Below are 24,854 nucleotides of genomic sequence, written 5' to 3'. Positions count from 1 at the left end.
TGTCAATATTTTCCAGGGTCATGCAGTGATATGTTAATCTTTCATTCTAGATTAAGTCCAGCTCTTAGCACCATTTTGGAATATAAGACTAGCAATAAATATTTGAGGAATTTGGAGCCTTTATTTCTCATTTCTACTTTCACTTCTTTATTTTAAAAAAATTGAAATGTAACTGATAGCTCATGGTCTCTCTTTTAAAAATGCACACTTCTATGCTGTTTACAAATTAAGGGATTTTAGTGGTAAAACAAACAGTTAATAAGAAAAATCCTTAAGACATCCCTTCTTGACATTGCATATGCCATTTATTCATTCCTTTATCCTTCCATTCACTTATTTATCATATTTATTGAGCATCTACTACATGCCAGGCAGTGCTTTTAATGACTAGGCAAAAATCGAGAACAAGAGAGACAGGCTCTCTGCCTCCTGGAGTTTACAGGCCACTTGGGGAGACAGACATTAAATAAATTAATTTTTAAAAAGTTATAAAATATAAGTACTTCAAAGGAAATAAACAGTACGCTATTGGAAAGAATAGTTGGGTGACATCATTTGGATTGGAGAGGGGATAAGGAAAGCCCTTGCTGAGGAAGTGCCCTTCAAGTCCAGAATCAGAGACGACAGAGGAGCTAGCTAGGCAAAGAAGATAAGGAAACACGTTCTCAGTAAAGCAAAGTGATAGAAACGGAATTACTTTTGGAAATATCATTCTGGCTTCCCGATGGAGGATGGATGGTGGGGGTGGGAGGCAAAGGAAAAGTATCAGCAAGGAGATCAGATAGGCGGCATTTAGAACGGACCACAGCTTTTGCTACCCACTCAGCAAAGTACCAGAAAGGCAGAGTGACAGTAGAATGTTTGCTTTGTTCAGCGGATGTCAGAAACAGGTTCTCGATGAGCTGGGTACTAGGAAGAAAGGCAGCTGTGTCAATGGCAGCAAGATGGGGTTCCCAGGTCTCAGCTCTTAAGATCTTTCCAGTGGCCCAGTGGGATTTAGAGAGTTAGGAACAAGCGTGTGTGTGCGCGTGTGTGTGTAGGATAAGAGAAAAAAGCCTGCAAGTTCTAACTACCCAGCTGTAACAACAGATTTTCACAGAAGCTTTTATAAGACTTAATTTTCAATAGTTACCTTCACCCTTGTTACTGAATTGTTGGAATTTATTTTGTTTTTTGTTTGTTTCTTCTAAGACCATATGTTTAAAATTTGCTGACAAACCAACAAAGAGGATGCGTAAGAAAGGTCCATTTAGGCAGAGCACTGTGTTAGTACATCATTATTGAATGGTTCATATCAGAGTTGCCAGGGATGGTGAGCTCCTAGGGAAAAAAAATTCTAGAGGGTAAAGGAAGTGTCTGCCAGTGAGAAGCTTCTATTGATTCGGAAAGCTTGACTAGTTCAAAGTTCTCTTTCCATTTAAAATTAAACACCTTTGCAATTACATAATACACTTCACCCTTTGTAATTTTTACCTGTGTATGTGTACTCAAGATTTGCAAGGCATTAACTATTTTTATGCATTTTCTCTAGAGTAGAAAAATTGTACCCGGATAGTTGTACGTTTTTACATTATGTAGAAGATTCAATAACACATTGAAGTCTTTAGCAAATGAGCACAAATTTATTAGCACTTAGCTAATGATACAAAATGGTCACTATCTATTTATATCCCTCTCTAGAGTGGAATTTTTTTTTTTTTTAATCAGAGAAGTTGTAGGTTTACCAAAAAATCATGCAGAAAATGGAATTCCCCTATTACCCCCACCCCCTATTATAATACCTTTCATTGGTGTGGTACATTTGTTGCAAGTGATGAAAGAATATTATTATTATTGTTCTATTAACTATAGTACATGGTTTACATTAGGGTTCACTGTGTTCTACACTCCTATGGATTCTTTTAAAAAATTAAATTTAAAAAAATCTAGTTAGGTGTATATATACACACACAACCTAAAATTTCCCTTCTTAACCACATTCAAATATGTAATTCAGTCCTGTTAATTATACTCAGTCTTGTACTACTACCATCACCACTATCCATTACCAAAACTTTTCCATCACCCAGATAGAAACTTAGAACAATTACGCATGAATTGTCCATTCCCTACCCCCACACTAAGTCAAAAATCCCTCATTCCAGCAGACTTGTTTATTTTAGGAAATAGAAGTGCATCGTCAATGTAATTCTAAGTAGCCCAGTTATGAATATGGAATGAAGGGATAAAATTAAGATTTCCACTCTGATGTCTCCATTAAGAAGCTCTTCTTTGTGTAAAATACTCCATGGCAAAGTTGCTTCTATTTAAAGTAGTGAGTTTGATCTTGGCTTTGATCTAAACCTTTTGATCTTGAAAGAGGGATGGAGCAGCAATAAAGAGAGGGCAAGACAGATTTTCTTTAAAGAAATGCCATAAAGTTAAAGGGATGGTTAGGATCAGCACACAATTGCGACCTGACTCCCCTTACTCCTAGCCCCCCACCCCGGCTCCCCCTACCCCTAGCTCCCTACCCCGTCTGGGTTCAGCCAACTTCTGATGCGGATGGGAAGAAAACCTCTCGGGGGTCGGCGGAAAGACTGGGATATTGCACATTTTTATAAACTTAGCGGAAACTTTCCCCCTAATTATGAAAATAGATGGGCTCTTTTGAAATTCAGTCGTTTTTGGTGGGCGCCTGCAGTTCGAGGGCGGCGTGTCTCCACGGGCCGCGCGGAGCGCAGGGCTCAGCTTTTACCAGCGCCCGGCCTCCCCCAGGGAGGTCACCTGCCACCGCCACGGAAAAACGTCTATTTAATGGCGTCTAATCCATTCGCGGAGATACTCCATTAGGAAAGTTCCTTTCTCTCCGCAAAAGCCATCAGGACACTTAGGCTTCTGACCCGAGGAGGGAGTTCAGGCGGCGCGCGGGGGCGGGGGCGCTTCTCCAGCAAAGCCCTCTCGGCGTTTCTGCTCCCACGGCCGCCTAGGAAACCTTTCACGGCGGGGGGCGGGGACCCCAGAGTCCCCAGATGGGGTGCGGATGGAAAGGTGAGGCGTGCGCGCCCGCGGCCCGTCTGCGCATGGAGGGAACCGGGCGCGCGGGCGCTGGCTGTAGCCCGGGAGAGGCAGAAAGATGCTTGCAAGGAGAACAATAAAATAGACGGCGCGTGGGGCGGGGAGGGGCGGGGGCGACCTGCGGGGAGGGCGGCGCGGCCTCCTATACCTTTAAGGCAGGCCCCGCCCCCGCCCGCCCGCGCCGCCGCCCGGGCCCCGCGCCGCCCGCGCTCCGCCTTAGGTGTTGCGGGCCGGGAGCGCGCTCCGCTCTGCGCCGGGCCTCCTGGCCGCGCGGACGCTGGTGAGCGGGCTCCGGCGCCCCCACCTCCAGCCTCACCTCGCACGGGGGCCAGGTACAGGCCGGCGCGCCGAGTTGGTGGGAACGCGGGGAGGGAGGCCGGGGTCGCTCCCGGGTAAACTTGACTCTGTCCCCTTCCCCCGCAGCCGCTGCAGAGGGAGCGCCAGGCCGGGGCGGAGTGCGGGCTCGCGCGGCAAGTGAGCGCCGAGGTGAGTGGCGGCCGGGCGAGCGGCGCGGGCCGGTGCTGCCCTCCCTCCCCGGGGTGGCGGGTCCCGCGCCCAGTCCCCGTCGGCGCCGACCGCGCTCCTGGCTCGGGAAGATGGCCCCTTGTTGGGGGGCTCCGGCGCGCACCCCGCGGGGGCGGCACATGGGGTCCTTGGTGCGAAGGAACCGCCAGGGCGAAGGTCACGGTCTCAGCCCCGAGTGGGGGGGCTGGGGGCCGCGCGCACTCCGGGCGCCCGGGGAGTCCCCTGGCGCGGAGGCGGCGGGGCGAGCCGCGAAAGGTGCCGGTGGCTTCTCCGTTGGAGCCGCGGAAGGTGGCGTCGCGCGGTGGGGATCGTTCTTTTTTCTCACGCCGAGAGGCGGCCCTCAGGACACGTCGTCCTGTTTAAAATGCTCTTTGGTTTTTGAACTTCAGGTCACCAAATGGATTCGAGTGAACCGGAGACCCAGAAAACGGAAACGAAGGGAGAACGAAGAAGTGTTTGAAAAGGTAGGGGTCCCGAAAGCTAGCACGGGAAGGAGTTGGAGATGAAGCTCTTCTGCTCCGAGGACTTGGTCACAATAGAGTAGCAATCGTTTTATAAAGTTTTCATGAAATTTGCAGTAAACCGTAGATTTAATTTATGTGGATAGAGCTACAGAAATATTGGTTGATAATCCTAATGATCATCAACATACTGTGTTTTCATGAAGTAGGAATGACCTGGGGATGAAGATTTGTTTCGTGCTTGATAAACAGAGCAATAGGGCTTAAATAGATTTCTTTATTATATTAGACCAGTATTGTTTATTATTGCAAAATAAGGGTCCCTCTTAAAAAAAGAATAAAAATGTTCTGAATAAATTGCCCACGCTGTTAGGTTTCTGTATTTGGTCGTGATTAAACAGTGTGTAGCCTGGCTCTCTCACCTAGACTTCAGAGTCATCTCAAAATGGATACAAAAGATGAAATAAGGGTATTACTTTGGAAACACAAAGAGGGCTTTTTATTACTGTAAAGCAAAATGAGAAATTTGTTTTCCTAAATTTAGAATTTCAGTATGTTGTTTCCCAGAAGTTTGGATTGCCTGTGTTACTCCTGTATTTTTTAACTGTATTAAGTTAAAACTTGATTTGTCACCGTAGTAAATATTACGAAGTCAGGTAAGTCATCTGTTGTTTCCTAAGTGACTTTGGTTGAAAACTCTTTAATAACAAGTGAATAATATCTTTACAAATGTTAGAGCAGCTATGCTTTATGTTTTTTCTTAATTACATTTTACTGGGTTTTGTTGTGTTTCTTTTTTATTCTTGATAGAGCCAGGGGATTAAAATAGCAGAGTGTTGTTTTTCTGCTGCTAGAATGTATGATGAATCATTCCTGATTCTGAAGCCAAATTCTTGCTGATAGCATTGCTGCCAACTTCTGTGATGTGTTGCCTTAGTATGGGCATCGCCGTGTCTGAGAATGTGCACAAAGCCCATCATAATGAAGGTGATACCAGAGTTTCAGAGTGCATTTGAGGATACCACAGGGAAGCTTCAAAGAGAATTGGGAAAAGACCCAGCCTGGGAGAATAGCAGTTTGAAGTTAGACGTTCAGGGTCTAGAAAGTGGCCCCCCGTCCTTCTCTTTTTTAAAGAAAAGGGGATGTCAGGCACTTCAGTTAAATGGTAATAGAAGTAATTTTTGTTTTGAGCAGTCTTGATTTTTCTGACCATGTCTCAGCGTGCTTTGGTAGGTGGTGATGTTTGTTTTGCTCTCCTTGTTTAGGTGCTTTAAAAAGGTTTTTGAGGTGACGAGTGAGATCATGAAATGTCCAAAGAAGGGAAAAAAAAATTATGGTTTGCTTAGTATTGCAAAGAAAGGTGTTCTACCTGTTATTTTTTAAGCCTAAATAAGATCACCCAAACTCACAGGGTGTCATACACAAACAAGGGGGAAACCGTAGTCTTTGTAGATTACTGGGCGACCTCACTCCGCCATTCTGAACCAGAAGTAACCATGTGTGGCATCCCAGGCTTCTGAAACTGATGTGGCCAACGTGTCTTCTGAGAGTGAAAAAAGTGAGGGGCGGGGTGGTCTCAGGATTTTACCTTCTCGAGAATGGAAGTTCTTCGCTGAACCATTTCTCCTTGATAGAGGCTGTTGAGTTAGAACTCATGGGGAAGGCGCCGTCAGATTTTTCTTAGAATATTTGGGCAGCAGTCTTAAAGAGGACATGAAAATGAAGTAGGTCAGGACCAGTATTCAGAAATTCCTTTCAAGGAATGGAGTTTAAAGCTGACTAGCTTGGGAAGTGTGAAGGACCAAAAGATGGAGAATTTCAGGCTGGTCTCAGTGAATACGAATTATCAGATACAACCGGCTCTTGAGTCTTTCTCCTCAGCTCTTGAGTCTTTGTCGTCCCTCAAGCGGCACCTCCCCAGCCTAGGGCCCACTGTTAGCCTCTGCCACACCGAGAAGAGAATTTGGAGCTAGCTGAGGCAAAGTCTGCAATATTTTCAAGGGCAACGTGAAAGGGAGTGGACTCCACCACCCCTTAAGGACATTGGAACAGTATTCCCGAAAGCACGGAAGACATCCAGCAGCTGGGGTTGAGGGCTGTCTCCTGATTGCCTGAATGTTTGTTCTGAAACCCAGTGTGAAGTCCGAGTGGTAATTAGTATTCAGAGATCATGTGATAACCTTTTGCTACAATTTGACCCGATCATTTGTTGGAATCTAAGTAGTTATTGTTTAGTCTAGTCTGTTATTTTTCTAAAATGCCTGCATTCCCCAAGTAGACGCAGACTGTTCAGTTTTTTTCCTCTTTTGCACATCTACTATGATTTTTCTTCTACATTAAAATAAAGCTGTCATCTTTTCTGCTTTAATTCATTTCTGGTAGGTCTTCATTTTAACTCTAGCCGTTGTCTTTATTTGCCTACTTATTTTCTTGGCCACCTCTCCATTCCTCCTCCAAACACATTGTTCCCTCAAGTGTCTGTCTACGTTTTCAGGCCTCTCTCAGGATTTGGCTTAAATGAGTTAGTTTGGTTAACTAGTCTATATTTAACTGTCGGACTATAACATTTTTCTTCCGATAAGAGGATGCCATTTTAACTGACTTGTGGAAAACAGAGAACCTTCTGACCTGCCTCAGAATGGAGAACGAAAAGCAATGGTGAAAGATCAGAGTCTGAAAATGGGCCATGGGCAAGGAATTATATGTAAAGAAGATAATCTTACAGCAGATATTTATGTTTCCCCACAAAGAATATCTTGAAGGTGCTAAGTGGTAGGCAACAGCCTGTTATAACTTGAAATGCTAGTGGAGTTTTTCAGTGAGCTCAGAAGGGAAAACAAAATAAACTTTGCTCCATCCTCTGCTGTGTGTTAAAATAACAAATAATGAAATAAAGTAAATTGGGTGAGCGAGATGTACCACCCAGATAAGGAATTTAAAATGCTCTCCATAACTTGCCTGTAGTTTAGATTCCTGGCTCCTGCCCCTCTGCTTGGGGCCATTCCCACCCAGCAGACAGCTGCACTGTTTTCCTCTGCTCTCTTGCAAGTTCTCATTTCTTAAGTTTCCGAAGATGCAGAATTCTCTCTTGTGCTTCTTCTCATATTTTCTTTGACATTCATTTCCATTTTTATCTTATCTTCATATTTTTAGCCTTTTTTATCACTGGTATAACTGACTTCTTACACTGTTTCTTGTTTTCTTTGTTTTGACTTAGAAAACTCACTTCTCTTCTGCTTCTGGCTCTCAGGTATTTTCTCTTTAAGTTCTGATATTTTTCCTTTTCTAATGATTCCAAATTCTCTTTATCTAGTTTGAACAGTTTTTGTCGCAGGAGGGCCTGAATGACACAAAGAATAATTAGGATGAATGGATCACCAAGCTCTGTGGGGGACAGGGTAAACAATGATGATTGCGGCAGGGAGTTGTATCCTGTGTATTTTTTTAAATAATGCTAATAGATGAACAGACTAATAATGGCTATTGGTTTTGGAGGAAGAATACACCATATTTGTTTTTCTTTTTTTCTGCTTTTATCTTTAATGGATCCAAAGATAAACTATACATCACATCACACTCAAATACCAAGGAATCGTATCTGTTTTTCCTGAGTTTAATGCTTCTTTTGTCAATATTCCAAGGATTAGAATGTGTTGTAGGACAATATCTTATGGGACAGTATGTCAGTATTTTATGGAAAGACATCAATGAGGTATATTCCTTTAGAAGAAGAAAATTCCATTTTTCAGATGCCAAAAAAGTACCTTCCTAGTTTGCGCATATCTAATAATATGCAGAAAAAACTTACTTAAAACGTCCATTTCTAGTCATGAGTAAGTATATATTGTGATGTCAGAAGTATTCGTTGGCTAACTTTCAAAACGTTGAAAATTCAGCAGTGCAGTGGTTGACGGATACTAACAAGCGGTCCTTTCTGTGCGCTAGTTTGCCTCCCCAAGCGAGTGGTCTTACCCGGGTGAGATCGCCTGGCCTCTGCTGTGATTAGTCATAGCGAACACTAGGCACATGTGGTTTCCAGCAGCAGCACCCTTTAAAATTGACCTGAATTCTTCTTTCCTGCCGGAACCTGAAAAGCAGTACCCTTTAAGAGGATAAAATTGTTTAAAATTTGGTGAAATTTTCCTTGCTATAAGAATGAGACGTAAAAATTTAAAAAGAAGGTTGTGGAAGTGTGAGCTTCATAGTATATAGCAGCCATTTGAATTGGAATTGAATGATAAATTCTGTTTTCTGAGCCTTTTAGAAAAATATTGAAATCTTGTTTTCTTTGTGAAAAATCCTTTCCTAAGTTCTGGAGCATTTTCATTTTACATTTATTTTGTTTGTTCTTTCCACACACTTGATTCTGAACCGCAATCAATGATAATCTTGGTTTGAATAATAATTCACAGATTTTTTTTTAACTGTATGTAAAACCCAACATGGCTTATGCATTCAGTACCATTAATTGTACCTTTTAAAATTATATTCCTGGTAAGAGAATACTTTAATAATTACCATAATATTGAAATATTCAAAATTATAAAGCCAGGTACAAATCTCAAACTCTTAGCGAAGTGCTTTATTGCTGTGTTTTTCTTTAGTAACAGAGGTCTATTTAATATTCAGTTTATGATTTCTGGAAACCAACAGTTGAGACTAATAAAAATGACTTGGCCCTCTCTTGGAACCTTAAGAACTGATAGAAACTTGTGTTAGGCTTGATACTCTGGGGCCTTCAGCCCACAGAACCTAGCAAATGGCACCTGATGAGTTTACGGAGTCCTGAACTAAGAGTTTCTTCACTTGCTAGGAATCACCGGGTATTTAGCAAAATGGTAGGCTCCAGTGGCTCTAATGCAGCTGGTGAAATGCTCCTATCTAGTGGTTTCCCAGGCCTGGGTACCCTTGCCTCTTTTGAGAGTGCTGTTGCCCTGTGAGAATTCATAACTAGTCTGCATTTATATAGCCATAATCTCTTACAATAGCTTCATTGATGGTAGATTTCCATAGAAAAGCTTTATGGATTCTAATGAGTCACAGCTCTGGAGGCACCAGCCATCCCTCCCTCCTTGTCTGGGAGCAGCCTTGTGCCCTGGGCTGTACTGATTGTGCCTTTGGATGACAACGTACTTGAGTGATGGGGGGAAGGCAGTAATTTATTAAAAGTAATTACAAAGAGACCAAACAAAAGGAGTAATTACAGTGCTGTTAATATACAATTCGTTATTTTATTGCTGAAATATTTGTCCCAGTCTTATTTGTGAACTCCTTTTTTTTTTTTCCTGTAAATCCCTAACAGATGCATAATTTATTAAATTCTCTGTACCCAGGTCTTAAGTTAGATCAGGTTTCTCAAGATCTTGACTTGTTGGGGGGGGAGGACGGACAGATTTTTAAAGCTGGATCAAGGAAGAATTGCTGATAAAATGTGTTTTGGGTAGCCTCAGAAAGGAAGTCTGATCCGTATGATTTTATACCATTAAATTTTCATCTGTTCTGTAGATTTATATTTTTAAGAATCCACTGTGTTCTAAAAATGGGCTGAGAATTCTGAGTGTAGTAGTACAATTCCTCCCCGTTTTCAACTAGAATAGCAGGGAAGATTAAAAGATAGTCATCCACTTTGCCTTACGCACTTATTCACGTATTTTTAAAAGAATCTTTGAATGGTACTATTAATATACTAATAGCTAACACTTGCCATGTATCACGCACTGTTCTAAGTACTTTACATGTTTCAGCTCATGTAAATGTCTCTAAGGTAGAGTCACAAACCAGCAGTATACTGTGAGGATGTTCTAGACTGCCTCAAAACCCTTTGTGAAAGCAGGTGAGATATAAACAAGTCAAATAATTGCAATAGAAAAAATGCTTTAGGCAAAAATAAAAAATTCCTTTTAACCTATGTTATTAACAGCCCTAGACCACTAGCATAAAGCACCCATTTCTAAATTAGGGCAATCCCAATCAGTGTGTATTTGGGAAACATTTTGACGAGTGCAGATGATTATACTACTGTTGATTTTAGCAGGGTTCATGCCAGTGATTATCAACTCTTCTCTGCCGTGAACGATTAAAACCATTTTAATATGAAACATAAGTGTTCCACTGGAGAAGAAAGACTGGGAGAGAAGAATTTAGTGGCTTTTTAGTTATTTTTATAGGAAACACTAGTTCCATTCCTGTGACAGAATGCTTTTTTTGGCAGTCATTCCTATCTTGGACATTTTAATGAGCTGCTGTTTTGTACCTTCATATAGCAATATAAAGATGCATTATTTTAGTAGTGCCTACTGGTGTCAGTGCAATTTAGGCCTGTCATTGTTTCCATTAATCTTCTATTTTAGGAGGCGGACATTAGCACGCAGGGAAGTGCTCAGCTATTCATGCACTTCGTTTTATATCCAGGTCTCTGTACATAGGAAAAGTGATATTCAAGTCTTAGAAAAGGACCTAATCACACGCAGACCCTCAAAAAATATTTGTTGAATGAATGAAATGAAAGAGTCCCATAAACAACACTTATTTTATAAGCGTATACCTGGTTATGGCTATGGTTTTTTGTTTGTTTTCAGGCTTTACTTTAATTATTATGTTTTAATCATGGAAATTTTCATTAAAGTACATTTGGTAGAGTTTTCTTGACTATCTCTTTCGTCTCTTCTATGAAGAGCTGGGAGCCAGGAAGGCCTGAGATCTGTCATGACTGGGATATTATTTCTCTTGAGTTAGTTGCTTGACTTTGTCTTTCACCTGAGAACTCTTTTATTTAATAGGCCAGTTAAGGCCATTTACATTAATTTATAATATGTTTTGCCTCAGTTCATTTATTTTTATCATGGTAACATATAGTGTAAAATCTGCCCTTTTAGCTGTTCTTAAATTTACAGTGCAGTGGCATTAATTATATTCACACTGTTGTGCTCCCATCTCCACCATCCATTACCAGAACTTTTTCATCACCCAAAACTCTGTCCCCATTAAGCTGTTATGTGACTTTATGATATATTTTTTTCTTTGGTCCATCTTTTGATACTTAGGAAGACTTATATTGTTCCGATGGGTTTTTTTTTTTTAAATTATTAAAGCATTTTAATTATTTCAACAACAATAATAATAACAAACAAACTTGAAAATTCCTCACCTCTCAATCTCTCTCTTTCCCCTGCTGTACATAGCTACTCTTTCTGGCTATTCTGCATAATTATTTGTTTATCATGCAGTTTTATATTCACATACCGTATGAGCTATCCAAAGTGTATAATCAGAGGGAGGGGCAAGATGGCATCAGAGTGAGTGCCCCCACATCTCTCCTACAAAAAAACGGCCGGGCGGAGACAAAATCCCTCCTGAATGATCTGCCCTGGGAACCCACAAAGCAGGAGGTTTCAGGACATCGATTCAGACGCCATCCCGCCCTGCCGCCTGGGTCTCCGATGGTTATTTTTATGTAATACCACATTAGGACTGCTTTTGTTCACTTTTTTGGTAGCTCTACTGTATTGAGTCTTTGCCATGCCTAATAGTGAAAGTCATTATTAACCTTTTCTTGCCCCTCATCCTTACTCTCCCATCCTCTTACTTGAAGTATCATTGTTTTACTTCCAGAAAAAGACCAATGAGAAAATCAACAAGCTTATTGTGTTTTTCATATAATTTCCCCATTGTACTATTTCAACTATGTCAGAGCCCATAGGTATTACATACTGTATGATATCTTTTATAAAATCACATGGTTTTAATCTGCAGGTAAATCTATGTTTAAAGCTCATCATCTGCCCTTATGGTAGTATCTTTTCGGTCTTTCTGAACCTGGTTATCTAGTAGATTTCTCAGGAAGAGCTTATGGCAACTATATTTTCCGAGTTTTTTTTTCCTTTTAAACTTGATTTCAAATTCAAAAAAATAACAGGAAAAGGCAGTTCAACAACTTATGGAAACCTTACTTCTAAAAAGTTCCGAGTTCTTGCATATTCATAAGTTTGTGCCCATTGTACATGAAAGTCAGTTCAGCTAGATATAAAATACTTGGCACATATTTTCTCTGAGTATCTTAAATATGTTAGTCCATTGTCTTTTTACCTAAAGTCTTGCTGCCAGAAAGTCTGATGCTGACTTCAGTTCTTTCCCTCAGGGTAACTTGTTCTTTTCTGCAGGACGCCCATATTTTACAATTACGTGTCTCATTGCGTCATTGGGCATCAGTTTTCCCAGTTGTAACTTGGATTTTGGGGCTTATTTTCCTCATTTGTAAAATGAAAATAATAACTTTTTTTTTGGCCAGCTAACAGCGTCCTTTTGAAAACCAAATAAGATATTGTATATAAAGTACTTAGAATTTATTTCACTATCTTGTTATCCTGTCCAGTGTCTTATCAGGGACTTTAAAATTTAGAGTGGCTTATTTTACAGATGAGCAAATAGACTTCAGTTGTCTTCATAGCTGTGAGAAATCTAAAATGGATATTCAGTGGAGTCTTTTGTGTGTACCCTGGCCATAAATAAGTGGATGATGACCCTATGGTAAATGGGCTCTCTGGATCACCCATGGTAGCCTACTGGGCTAAAAGAAGTTGTGCTTTTTTTGAAAATATATAGTAAACTCCTGTTTCCCACCCAAAACTCTGGGTTTACGTGATCTCAATTTATGGATGCACAGAACAATAAAGAGAAAAAAATTAAAGTACTCTATTTTTCAGATCATAAGGAGAGCTGAAAACCCAGTCAGTTTCATCAGCCAGCATTTTTCTTGGATTTGTTATACTTAAGGCCCTGCATAAGGAGCTGCTGGAAAATACCAGGGAAACACGGGATGTCATTTCTGTCCATAGGGGAGGTAAAACACAAAACATATCAAAGATCACTTACAAAGCAGCATGTGATAAATGAATCCAAACCAGTGTAGCCTAAACTAAGGACAGGAGTAGATGGTGCATTTTACCGGAGGCTATCCTGGACTAGAATTTCCATGCCTGGGCCTTGTTTTGATAAAGCAGCCCTTTACACATGCAGGCTGGGAGTTATGGTGGAAATTGGGTAATTGAATTAGCTGCATCCATTTTAATGCTTTTACCTGATTTGTAAGCACAGATAGGGGTTTGAATGACATCATGTAAATAGTGTTAGTGTCTCTATTTGGATATGTGATTCTTTAAAAAATAGTTTCATCCATGCATTGCAAGAAAGGCTGGAACCCATCATAGAAATTCTGCTGACACTTACTAATAAGACTGCTTTAGAAACCCAAGGCTAGAAATGTATACTACCTATAATAATTCTATGTATAACACATTTCCTTATTAAATTCTATGTTTGTTTAAAAAATTTGTTTACTAACCATTCATTGTATATCTACAACATACCAAACCCTGAGTAAGGAGTAGGGAGTACAGACATGAATAGAAAACAGTCCTCAAAGAGTTTACAGTTGAGATGTAAAAAACTATATAGAGTTTTCCTCTGTATAGTAAAACTGAATCTCACCTGTTTTAGAGGTACAAGAAAAGTGCAGGAGATCTACAGAGCAGTTTGGATCTCTAGAAGAAACGGAAGTCTTATCACTTTTGGCTATTTTCATTCACAATCCTTATCCAGGCTGATAGCAGAATACTATTTTCATTCAACTTTTGTTATTTTGTAGAGGTGAGACCGTCATTTCTGCTTTCAAAGTTCTGGTCATTTTCATGAGCACATGCTCGGTACCGTGAATGTTGTATTTATCTTTGGCCTGCTGACGTGAAGTCAAAATGCTGCAGCAAGTTTTAGACCACTGTGTTATTTGGAGGACATAAGGTTTTCAGACCATTTCATTCCCTCTCTCTGTACTATTTTGTTTTCTCTATCTGCATTGGTAAGTTTCTATTTTCTTTTAATATTTGGTTTCCAGATGGAGTGAGAAATTAGTGATTCAGAATTGTGGTAATCAATTTAGCAGTGACCTTAGTTCCAGAACTTTTCAGAGTTTTCCTTTTTTATGGTTTTTGAATGTTGTGTTCTGTCATTCAGATGGCATTCCATGTATTTGTATTTTCAGCCACAGAGATAGAGCATGGCCTCCTCGTTTATTTTTGTGTTTTTTTTTTAAGTATTTAAAAAATAGTCCTATATCCCTTCGTCTTCCTGATGAGGAGGTAAAATGGACTTGTGAAGTGGGCAACGTAAATATGTATATCCAAGTCATTTAACATTTTACATATCTTTCTAGAAGTCAAGAAAAGTTAGCTTTTTAGAGCCTAGGATTTGAACCATACATCTGTAAAGATTCTGATTTTTATATATGTGAAAGCAGGAAAAACAAAATGGTATGCAATAATTTCTAGCAAGGAAACCATATAAAATGGGGAAAATGGTCTCAAAATGTATGTTTCTATTTTCTGGAATTTTCATAGGCAAGGCATTAGTAGTCATTTTATGGGGTCTTTTTAATAACTGAAAGTTATAAAGCTCATATTAACTGTCTGTGGCAACATCCACCATTAGTTTGGCTTCTGAAAAGTAGAAAGCTGTGAAGGACCTGAGATGTTAAAGAGGAACAGCAGAGAGAATCTGGGAGAGAAACAGGATGAAACCCTAGATTGTTTTCATCATGCAATTTAATTTCTGGTTTTTCTTCTTGAATAACACACTGCATGTGCTTGTGCGCTGTCAGTTTTCAGTTTTGGAAGAATTACCTTTAACATTTATTTCTGGCAATAAAGGTGTAAAGGATGCTGAGTGGTCCCACAGTAGAACAGAAGACAGTGGATTTCTCTCTTAACAGCTTTGTTGAGTGATAAGCCATATACATTTTATATGCTGTAAAACTCACCCGTGGTAAGTGTACAGCTTGTTTAGTTTTAAGAAACTTACATAGCTGTGCAGCCATTACCACAGTCCTGGTTTAAAACATTTCCATCACCCAGAAATTTCTCTTGTGCCCACTGTAGTCAATCTCCCTGCCTATCCCCAGCCCCAGGCCACCACTCATGCTTTCTGTCTTTATAGTTTTGCCTTTCCTAGAAGTTTCATATAAATAGAATCATACACTTTATAGTCTTTGGCTGTGACGTCTGGCACTTCATGTCATGTTTTTGAGGTTCATTGTCGTTGCATGAATAAACGTTGGTTCCTTTTTATGGCTGAGTAGCATTCCATTGAATGGCTATGCTATATTTTGTTTATGCATTTGCCAGTTGGAAGACTTTGGAATTTTTTTTTTAACCACAGATTTTGACTATTACGAATACTTCTATGAACATTGATATAACTGTTTTTGTGTAGACATATGTTTTCATTTCTCTGGGGTACATACCTAGGACTGAAACGGCTGAGTCATATGGTAAATGTATATTTAACTTTTTAAGTAACGGCTTAACTGTTTTCCAAAGCGGTGCACCATTTTATTTTTTATTTTTATTTTTATTAGAGCAGTTGTAAGTTTATAGGAAAATCATGCATAAAATATAGAGTTCTCGTATATCACTCTATTATTAACATCTTGCATTAACACGGTACATTTGTTACAATCCCTGAACATATATAATTGTACTATTAACTATAGTCTGTCATTTACAATGGGGTTCACTGTTTGTCTTATATAGTCCTATTCTTTTTTTTTTTAAATTTTTATTCTAGTAACATAAACTAAACTTTCCCCTTTTAACCACATTCAGATATATAATTCAGTGCTGTTAATTACATTCACAGTATTGTGCTACCATCACCATTATCCATTACCAAAACTTTCCCATTCAACCCAAATAGAAATGCTGTACAGTTTAAGCATTAACTCCCTGTTTCCCACCCCCACCGTGGCCCCTGGCAGTCTGTTTTCTCGTTTCTGACTCTGAATTTGCTTATTCTAATTACTTCATATCAGTTTGATATCAGTATTTGCTCTTTGGTGTCTGGTGTGTTTCACTCAACATGATGTCTTCAAGGTCCATCCCTGTTGTCACATGTTTCAGAACTTCATCCCTTTTTATGACTGAATAATATTCCATTCTGTGAATATACCACATTTTGTTTATCAATTCATTGGTTGATGGCCACTTGGGTTGCTACCATGTTTTGACAATTGTGAATAATGCTGCTGTGCATAACGATGTGCAAATATCTGTTCAGGTCCCTACTCTAAATTCTTTTGGTGTACACCCAGAAGTGGGATTGCTGGGTCACATGGTAGTTCTATACTTAACTTTCTGAGCAACTACCAAACTATCTTCCACAGCAGCGTCTCCATTTCATATTCCCACTAGCAATGTTTAAGGTTTCTAGTTTCTCCACGTCTTTGTCCTCACTTGTTACTGTTAGTCTTTGTGATTTTATCCATTCTGGTGGGTTTTGATCCAGGCTTTTTATACCTAATGCTTTTATTTCCAGAGAGGCTCTGAAAGTGTCTAGATAATCTAATTATGCTTCTGTCCTCCATTTTACATAACAGAAGGCGGTGGCTTTGTAAGTGGAAAATCTAAATGTCTCACCCAAGATCCCCAAATGAGTCATTGAACCTAGAATCCTCATGCTTCCGTTGGAGTTGTAGCAACCTGCTCTTGTTCTGACTCTTAACTTCTTATGACTCAGAATCCTTTGCATCTCTGTGGCCTTGTTAGGTGTGGCTTCCTTTTAATAATAATAAAAAAAAATCCATTCTTATCCTTTCTGGAATTTTGTCTGATGAAATCCAGTTTGTTTTCTGCAGAGGTGTGCCAGCATGCTGCGGAGGTTTTCTTCTCACTGCTAATTCACTGCAGTGTACAGGACTTGGGTTGCACAGACCTGCTTCTGAGGCTGGCTCCACATTTATCCTGTGACTTTGTGCCACCTGTGCAGCGGGCTGGGCGCTTGCCTCCCAGAGCCTGGCGAGGGTAATGTGAGGTGACCTAGCTAAAACAGCTGGCACTTCATAAATGTTTAATATACGTTCACACGTTGGAGAACCTCTCTTCAGCCTAGATTGTGAAAGACTGATTACCTAGAAGGCATGCAGATAGATAATACCATTCACTTGTTTTAACTCCTCCGTGACAGTACGACAAGAAAATATTCTTAAATTGATTGATAGACTTAAAAATTTTTTTTAAATTAACCTAGGTTTCTTCATGTTTTTGGACAGCAATAGATATAGCAGTAGTACTTTGAGGAGTTTCTGTGTTTTGTCCCTGTCATTTGTTTTTTTTTCAGAAATACCAGTTGTCTTTCTCAGAGTGACTGTTACCATTTCATTTTCTTCTCTCTCTACCTCGTCCACCGTAGTGAGTAAATTGTCGTCGTTCCTGTTCCAAACTCCAAGTTTCCAAAGTGTTCTTCAGGCTGCTGCTATTTGTATTCTAGCCAAGCTATATTTTACATCAATCTATAGTAATTTTTATTCCTCTTGTTTCATTACCCAAATAATTAAAACAAAAAACTTTTATAGTTTTTCTTAGAGAAGTTGTAGGTTTACAGAAAAATCATGCCAAAAATAGAGTTCCCATATTATTCCTCCATTATTAACATTTTTCATTAATGTGGTACCTTTCTTATAATTCATGAAATAATATTATATTTACACTATTAACTTGATCATGGTGTATAATTCTTTTGACGTGCTATTCGATTTGGTTTGCTTTTTTGTAGGGCTTTTTTGCATCTATATTCATAAAAGATATTGGTCTGTAATTTTCTTGTGGTATCTTTATCTGGCTTTGGTATTAAGGTGATGCCTAACTCATAGAATGAGTTAGGGAGTGTTCCATTCTTCAGTTTTTTTGGAAGAGTTTGAGCAGGATTGGTGTTAATTCTTTTTGGAATGTTCTGTAAAATTTACCAGTGAAGCCATCTGTTCCTGGCTTTGTTGGGGGACTTTTGGATTACTGATTTAGTCTCTGTAATAGTTATTGATTTGAGATTTTCTGTTTCTTCTTGAATCAGTGTAGGTAGTTTGTATGTTTCTAGGAATTTGTTCATTTAGGTTATCTAATTTATTGGTGTACAGTTCATAGTTTCCTCAGATAATCCTTTTTGTATTTGTGGGATCATTAGTGATGATAACCCCCTTTTCATTGCTGATTTTAGTTATTTTCATCTTCACTTTTTTTGTTGTTGTCATTCTATCTACTGGTTTGTTGATTTGATTGATCTTTTCAAAGAACCAACTTTTGGGTTAGCTGATGCTCTTTGTATTTTTTTAATTCTCTATCATTTATCTCCTCCCTAATGTTTATTTCCTTCCTGTGCTTGATTAGAATTTAGGTTTTTGTTGTTGTTGTTGTTTTTGTTTCCTGTATCCTCCAGTTGTGAGGCTGAGTTTCTGATTTGAAATCTTTATTCATTTTAAATATAAGCATTTAGAGCTATAAATTTCCCTTTGCATCCCATAAGTTTTGGCATGCTGTGTTTTCATTTTCATTAGCCCCAAGATATTTCCTAATTTCCATTGTGATTTCTTCTTTGACCCATTGGTTGTTTAAGTGTGTTGTTTAATTTCCACATACTTGTGAATTTTCTGGTTCTCCCTCTCATTGATTTCTGACTTCATTCCATCGTGGTCAGAGAGGTGAGGTATATTGTGTGATTTCAAAATTTTGAACTTAGACTTGTTTTGTGATCTAATATATGGTCTATCCAGGAGAATGATCCATATGTGCTAGAGAAGAATGTATGTTATGCTGCTGTGGGGTAAAGCTCTTAAGCCTTCTCTTTATTTATATTCTGTGTAAATGTTCTATCCATTATTGAAGGTGTATTGAAGTTTCTTATTATTAATAGAGAACTGTCTAGTACTCCCTTCAGATTTGTCTATGTTTCTATCATGTATTTTGGGACTCTGCCATTAGGTGTATCTATATTTATAATTGTTATGCTTTCTTGTTGAATTGACCCCTTGATCAGTATACAGAGACCTTCTTTGTCCCTTGTAACAGGTTTTCACTCAGTCTATTTTACCTGATAATTAATTTAGCTACCCCAGCCCTCTTTTGATTCCTGTTTGCCTGGTGTGTGGTGTGTGTATTCCACACACACACACACACACCCCATTCTTTACTTTCAACTTGCTTGTGTCTTTGATTTTAAGGTAAGTCTCTTGTAAACAGCATATAGTTGGGTCGTGCTTTTTTATCCATTGTGCCGATCTCTGTGTTTTCGAAGAGTTTAATCTCATTACATTTAACGTAATTACTGATAATGTAGGGCTTTCTTGTACCATTTTGACATTTGGTCTTTGTAAGCCTTACAGCTTTTTTGCCCCTTAATTCTCCTGTAAATGCTTACTTTTATATTTATTTGATTTTTTGTGTGTTGTTACATTTTGGTTCCCTTCTCATTTCCTTCTGTGTCTATATTTTTCATATATTTTCTTTGTGGTACTATGGGGCTTAAATTTAGCATCCTAAATGTATATAACAATCCTGTTTGATTTGATACCAACTTGACATCAATAGCATACACATACACTGTTCCTGTATCCCTCCATCCCCTCACCTTTTTGTTGTGCTTGTTACAAATTATCTCTTTATACATCGTTTACCCAGAACCATAGATTTATCATTACCTTTTAGGTATTTGCACTTTCGAGCCTGTAAGAAATAAAAAGTGGCAATACATACCAAAAAAATGCAGTACAACAGTACTAGAATTCGTAATTACCCATTTGGTTGTCTTTATCAGAGGTCTTTAGTTCTTTAGGCTGCTTTGATCCCCTGTCTGGTGTCCTCTGCTTTTGGTCTCAATATCTCCCTTTAGCATTGCTTCTAGGGCAGGTTTGTGGTAACAAACCATCTCAATTTTTGTATATCTGGGAGTGTCTTAACCTCCCCCTTCATTTTTGAAAGACAGTCTTACCAGATACAAATTTTGGTTGGCATTTGTTTTCTTTCAGTCCTTTAAATATTTTCTCCCATGGTCTTTCTTGCCTTTGTGGTTTCTTATTAGAAATTGGCACGTAATCATATTGGGACTCCCTTGTACACGACACATTGCTTTTTTCCTGCAGCTTTCAGAACTCTCTTCTTGTCTTTGGCACTCAGCAGTTTGACTGCTGTTTTGTCTGGTCATGGTTTTCTTAGAATTTATCCTATTCTAGGTTTGTTCATATTCACGTGTTCGTTAAGTTGGTGAAGTTTTCTGCCACTATTTCTTTGAATATTCCTTCTGTCCCTTTCTTTCCTCCTTCTGAGACTCCTCTAATGCTTATATTGCCACACCTCATGGTGGCCACAGGTCTCTGAGGCTTTGCTCACTGTTTCGATTCTTTCTTCCTTTCTGCTCCTCTGCCTGAACATTTCAGTTGCTCTGTTTTCAAGTTCACTGATTCCTTCTCCTGCAATTTCCATTCTGTTGTTGAAACATTCTCTAGAGAACTCTTCCTTTCAGTTATTGTGGCCTTCATTTCCAGTATTGCTGTTTTGTCCTCTTTGACATTTCTCTCTCCATATTGAAAGTCTCATATTGTTTGTTCATTTTCCTGTTATCTTTTAGTTCTTTTCTGTTTTTTTTTTTCTTTATGTCCTTGAGCATATTGAGGATCATTTTTTTAAAGTCTTTGTCCATTGTTTCCAAAGTCTGGTATTCTTCATTGACGGCCTCTAGATTTTCATCTTCTTTGGGTGGGCCGTCATTTCCTGTTTCTTTGTTGTAATCTTTTGTCGTACACTGTGCATTTTAATACTTTAAAGTGTTAACTCTGGGATTTAGTCCCCGTGTTGTCTGTTTCTTTTGTTTGTATCTAACTAGCGATATGACAGTTTTCCTTGAGTGCCAAGAGGGAATAGAAAAAAAAAAACCAACGTAAAAAAAACATCTTTCAGACTTTCCAAATTGGCTCTGGAGTTTGCTGGTGCTCGCCTACAGAGTTTGGCCCTCTTAACAAGACCAGCCAGTGGTGAATGCAAAATTTAGGGTCCTCTCTAAACTGTATCCAAGGAAAGTGGATTTGGCTCAACTGATGAGAGCATCCGCCTACCATATGGATGGGAGGCTCTGGGTTCAAACCCAGGGCCTTCTGACCCGTGTGGTGAGCTGGCCCACGTGCAGTGCTGATGCGCGCAAGGAGTGCTGTGCCATGCAGGGGTGTCCCCCGCGTAGGGGAGCCCCATGCCTAAGGAGTGCTCCCCCGCAAGGAGAGTCGCCCCGTGCAAAAAAAAAAAAACCACGCAGCCTGCCCAGGAGTGGTGCTACACACATGGAGAGCTGACACAGCAAGAGGACGCAACAAAGAGAGACACAGGTTCCCAGTGCTGCTGACAAGAATACAGTAGGACACAGAGCATACAGTGAATGGACACAGAGAGCAGACGTTGGGGTGGGGGAGAAGGAGAGAGAAATAAATGAAAAATAAATCTTTAAAAAATAAATAAACTGTATCTGAGCCTTTTTCTTGTCCTGAGTTTGTGCTAACTAGAGTGCTCCGGAATTCCCCAGACTTGAAGCAGGTAATCCTTTGCCCTAGGCCTCTTTGACTTAATTGTTTCTTTTGCTGCTTTAGCAGTCTTCAAGCCTCTTTCTAGCTGCAGGTCAAGTGCTGGGAGACAGAGCCAGAGGCAGGTTTCCCGGTCAGTCTTTTCAGGCTGCCACCCAATAGACTGACACTGATGCAGTTCCCCGTCCCCCCCAATATGTGTGTAGGGGTTACTCTGCTCTCTTAGGTATAAGGCAGTTTATTATCGGGCCTATTTCCTCCTGTAATGTCACTTTGCAGTGTGCTTCCTGTCTAAGGGAAGGCTCAACTACCACTGTCACCTTTTGCTAAACAGAATTGGCACTGTTTTAATTTCTTTCTGACTAATGGGGAACTCTAGTGCCAGTGGCTGGCTGTGAGTTGAGTATTTTCTCTGAAATAGTTGTTACACAGCCATGTTGAATTTCTAAATGTTAAAGAGAACATAATGTTTTGTGGAAATCTCTTCTTGGCTTCATGCTGCTGCACAAAACATCAGGAAGAACTAAAAAGTTGAGATAGCGTCAGAAAATAAAACCACCATCACCACCAAGGAGCTGTCTAAAAAAACTGGAAGAATTCTAAATCAAGCAGCTGGCAGCAAGTGCCAGTGAATATGATGTTGAGAGCGCTCCTTGAGCTCCTAAATGCTTGTGTGTGGTGGGCTGTGAAAGAGAGGAAATGGGGGCAGGGCGGGGGGTACAGCACTTGAAGTTCCAGTGGAACGTGTTATTTAGGAGACTGCATTCATCTGTTCAGCGTGGGAATTGTGAGAGTTTGGAAAGGCCATATAGTGTTTTTTGTTTTTTGTTTTTAATTGTGGTAACATATATAGAATACGCTTTGCCATTTTAACCATTTTTAAATGTAAAATTCAGTGACATTAATTACATTGCTACTTTTTCCTCACCCTAAACCGAATAACTCCCCATTCCTTTTTTGTCCCCAAAGCCCCTGGTGGCTGCTAATTGATTTCGTGTCTCTATGAACTGTTTTATTCTAGGTATTTCATAGAAATGGAATCATGACATCTTTGTCCCTTGCGTCTGGTTTATTTCACTGCGTACCAACCCCTTGTTTTCCATGTGAGAACACCGAGGCTCTGAGAGTTTTCATTCACAGGCTGCACCCAGAGTGCCAGCCGGGCCCAGATCAGGGGTCCCCTGTCCCCTTTCTCGCCCGCCCCAGCCTTCTGCCTGGGCAGCACCCCACAGTCGGGCCTAGAGGCAGAGCGACTCAGGTTTCAGGGAGAAGAAGGGTGTCAAGGAGGCCTTTGTTAAATGTCTCCCGGGCACCACCGGGCATGCGGGTCCGGGTGGCTCAAGATGCCTTACAAGGCCATCCCTTCCGGCTACAAACCCGGCCCAACCGAGAAGCGTTCCCTGTTTGTGGAGGACTTTGCCCTCTGGGCCTGTTTAGCAGTGGACTGGGTCAGAGGATGAGGGCCAAAACCAGGCAGCAAGCTGTGTGCAAGAGTTGAGCTGAAATTTGGATTTTTCTATTAAATTAGCAAATTGACAAGGCATAGATTATTTGAAGTTGGGTTTTTGGGTTGTTTTTTTTTTTGGCAGCTTGTCATAGAACAAGCAACTGCAACATGAAAACATTGTCATTCGGTTTTCTTTGTTTTTTATTTATTTATTTTTGGTCAAATGTATCTAGGTAAGCAGGTATTTCATTCTGGAATGCAGAAAAGGCACTCCCCCTGGTGCCTTCTCTTCAGTTGGTACAGTTATTTTTTTTAATTATGTGTGCGTGTTATTTTTTCTGAAATGGAAGCTAGCTTTCCATTTTGATACATGTTTATGCCTTGATATATTGCAAAGGTAGTTTTAAGTGACGTTTTCTCTGCAGTCTGTCTGGCTTGGTTATTTGCTTATAGTCTGAATAAAACAATGCCCCACTTCCAAAAGAGTGTCGCTGAAACTAATGTTCAACTTGGGTTATGAACGATTTAGTCACCCAGGACTCTCTGTCCTATTCGCAGGGCATAGAGATTAGGACTATTACAGTTTTGGGGAAAAGTGCTTGTGTGTTCTCTGGAACACACTGGCAGATACAGCGGGACAGTGCCCCAAATGATGAAGTGAAAAGAAAAGGCAGAACCTCGGCTGCTACAGACTTGGCAAAGTCTTCCTCCCCCTTCCTCTCCCAGCAGATGGAAAGGTGCTGGATGGACAGCAGGTTTCAGATAACACTCATGTGTTGATCAACCCAGTCTACTTTGAATCTTGATCAGAGATTAAATCCGTGACTTGGGCAACAAGTAGCATTACCTAATTATAGAATACCAGGTTGTCATAAAAGCACATCAGAATGATGCCGAAATAGCTTCCAACAGAGCTTCCCTGATGTCCTGGTGTGTCTGTGTAGTTTGGGTGTGTGTCTGTGCAAATACATACAAACACATCGTTGGTATCTGGGCAGGGGAGGTTTGCGCTAACGCCTGCTGGGTGATCCCCACATGTCAGACCAAAGCTGTGGGCGCTATTTCCAGAACTGGCTGTTTGCATCTGACCCTGACTCACTGGCCAACGCCTTAACTCCTGGAGAATCGACGTGTGTACTGCAAAGTCATTGTCATCATGAGCCGTCCTAAGGGAGAGGCTCAGTGGAAAAAATGAAAATAGAACAAATCAGACTCCAGAAAGGAAGGATAAAAAAATAACTTGTTTTCTTGCTTAGTTTTGCTTGACTTCCTATTCATTCTTTTCGAAGCTGCTGTCCTCCCGATGGAGTTCAAGGTAATAGAAGAGAGGAAATCTGACTTGTTCCCATGGGATTTTTCACTCTTTTGTTGAAATTTTTAAACAGGAGGAGGGAGGGTTGCAGAGTAAAATAATGATAAATGATTGTTGTAGGTTTTGAACATGTAGTTATAATTTCTCAGTGTTTTAAATTTCTTTGCATCCACCCTGTTTGGAGCTCATAGATTATTACAGAGAAGAGAAGAAGGGAAGTGATGAATAAATATGTGCGAACTTCACTGATCTTCTTGTTTTCAAAATGCTCTTCCAATCATTTGGAGGGTGAGGCATGTTTATTTACATGTAGTTTAAGAATAAAGAATAAGGTATCTCTGGTGTTCTTGGTGGAGCTTTTTGCCATGAAAAACTGTTACCAGCATATTTGAAAATACTTTTTTTTTTAAAAGACGCTAAGACAGTGTGTTTTAGTAAATCTCAGTATCGTATTAGAAATAATCACAAATTAAAATAAAGTAGCTGTTTTATCTTACTGCCTTTCTCAGTAGAAAGAGTTCAGTTGCAGAGAGCATTTCACTTCCCAAATAATTTTCCAACCCTGGTTTTTTGTAACAAGAGAACTGTTAATCTGATGTGGACAGACACTATTTTTGCCTTTTCCCAGAATATGTGTGGTTCTCATTAACTTTCTCTCCACAGAACTTTGGA

General features: G+C 39.9%; 1 protein-coding gene across 6 annotated transcripts in view; it reads left to right on the top strand.

The window, feature by feature from the left end:
* AOPEP (aminopeptidase O (putative)) overlaps nt 1-24,854 on the top strand; it is a 366,697-nt gene that overhangs the window by 278,008 nt on the left and 63,835 nt on the right. For all 6 annotated transcript variants that reach the window (XR_011649356.1, XM_004470934.3, XM_071216642.1 and 3 more), the window contains exons 12-13: nt 3,481-3,543; nt 3,972-4,046. Coding sequence is in view for 5 of the 6 variants with exons in the window: in XM_004470934.3 (XP_004470991.2) it covers nt 3,481-3,543; nt 3,972-4,046 (138 nt within the window). In the remaining variant the exon portion in view is untranslated. The remainder of the gene's footprint in view (nt 1-3,480; nt 3,544-3,971; nt 4,047-24,854) is intronic.

Source organism: Dasypus novemcinctus, chromosome 8 (assembly GCF_030445035.2).
Source record: "Dasypus novemcinctus isolate mDasNov1 chromosome 8, mDasNov1.1.hap2, whole genome shotgun sequence".
Taxonomy (NCBI): Eukaryota; Metazoa; Chordata; class Mammalia; order Cingulata; family Dasypodidae; genus Dasypus; species Dasypus novemcinctus.
Note: the sequence above shows the minus strand (reverse complement) of the source record. Positions and strands in the feature narration are given on the sequence as shown.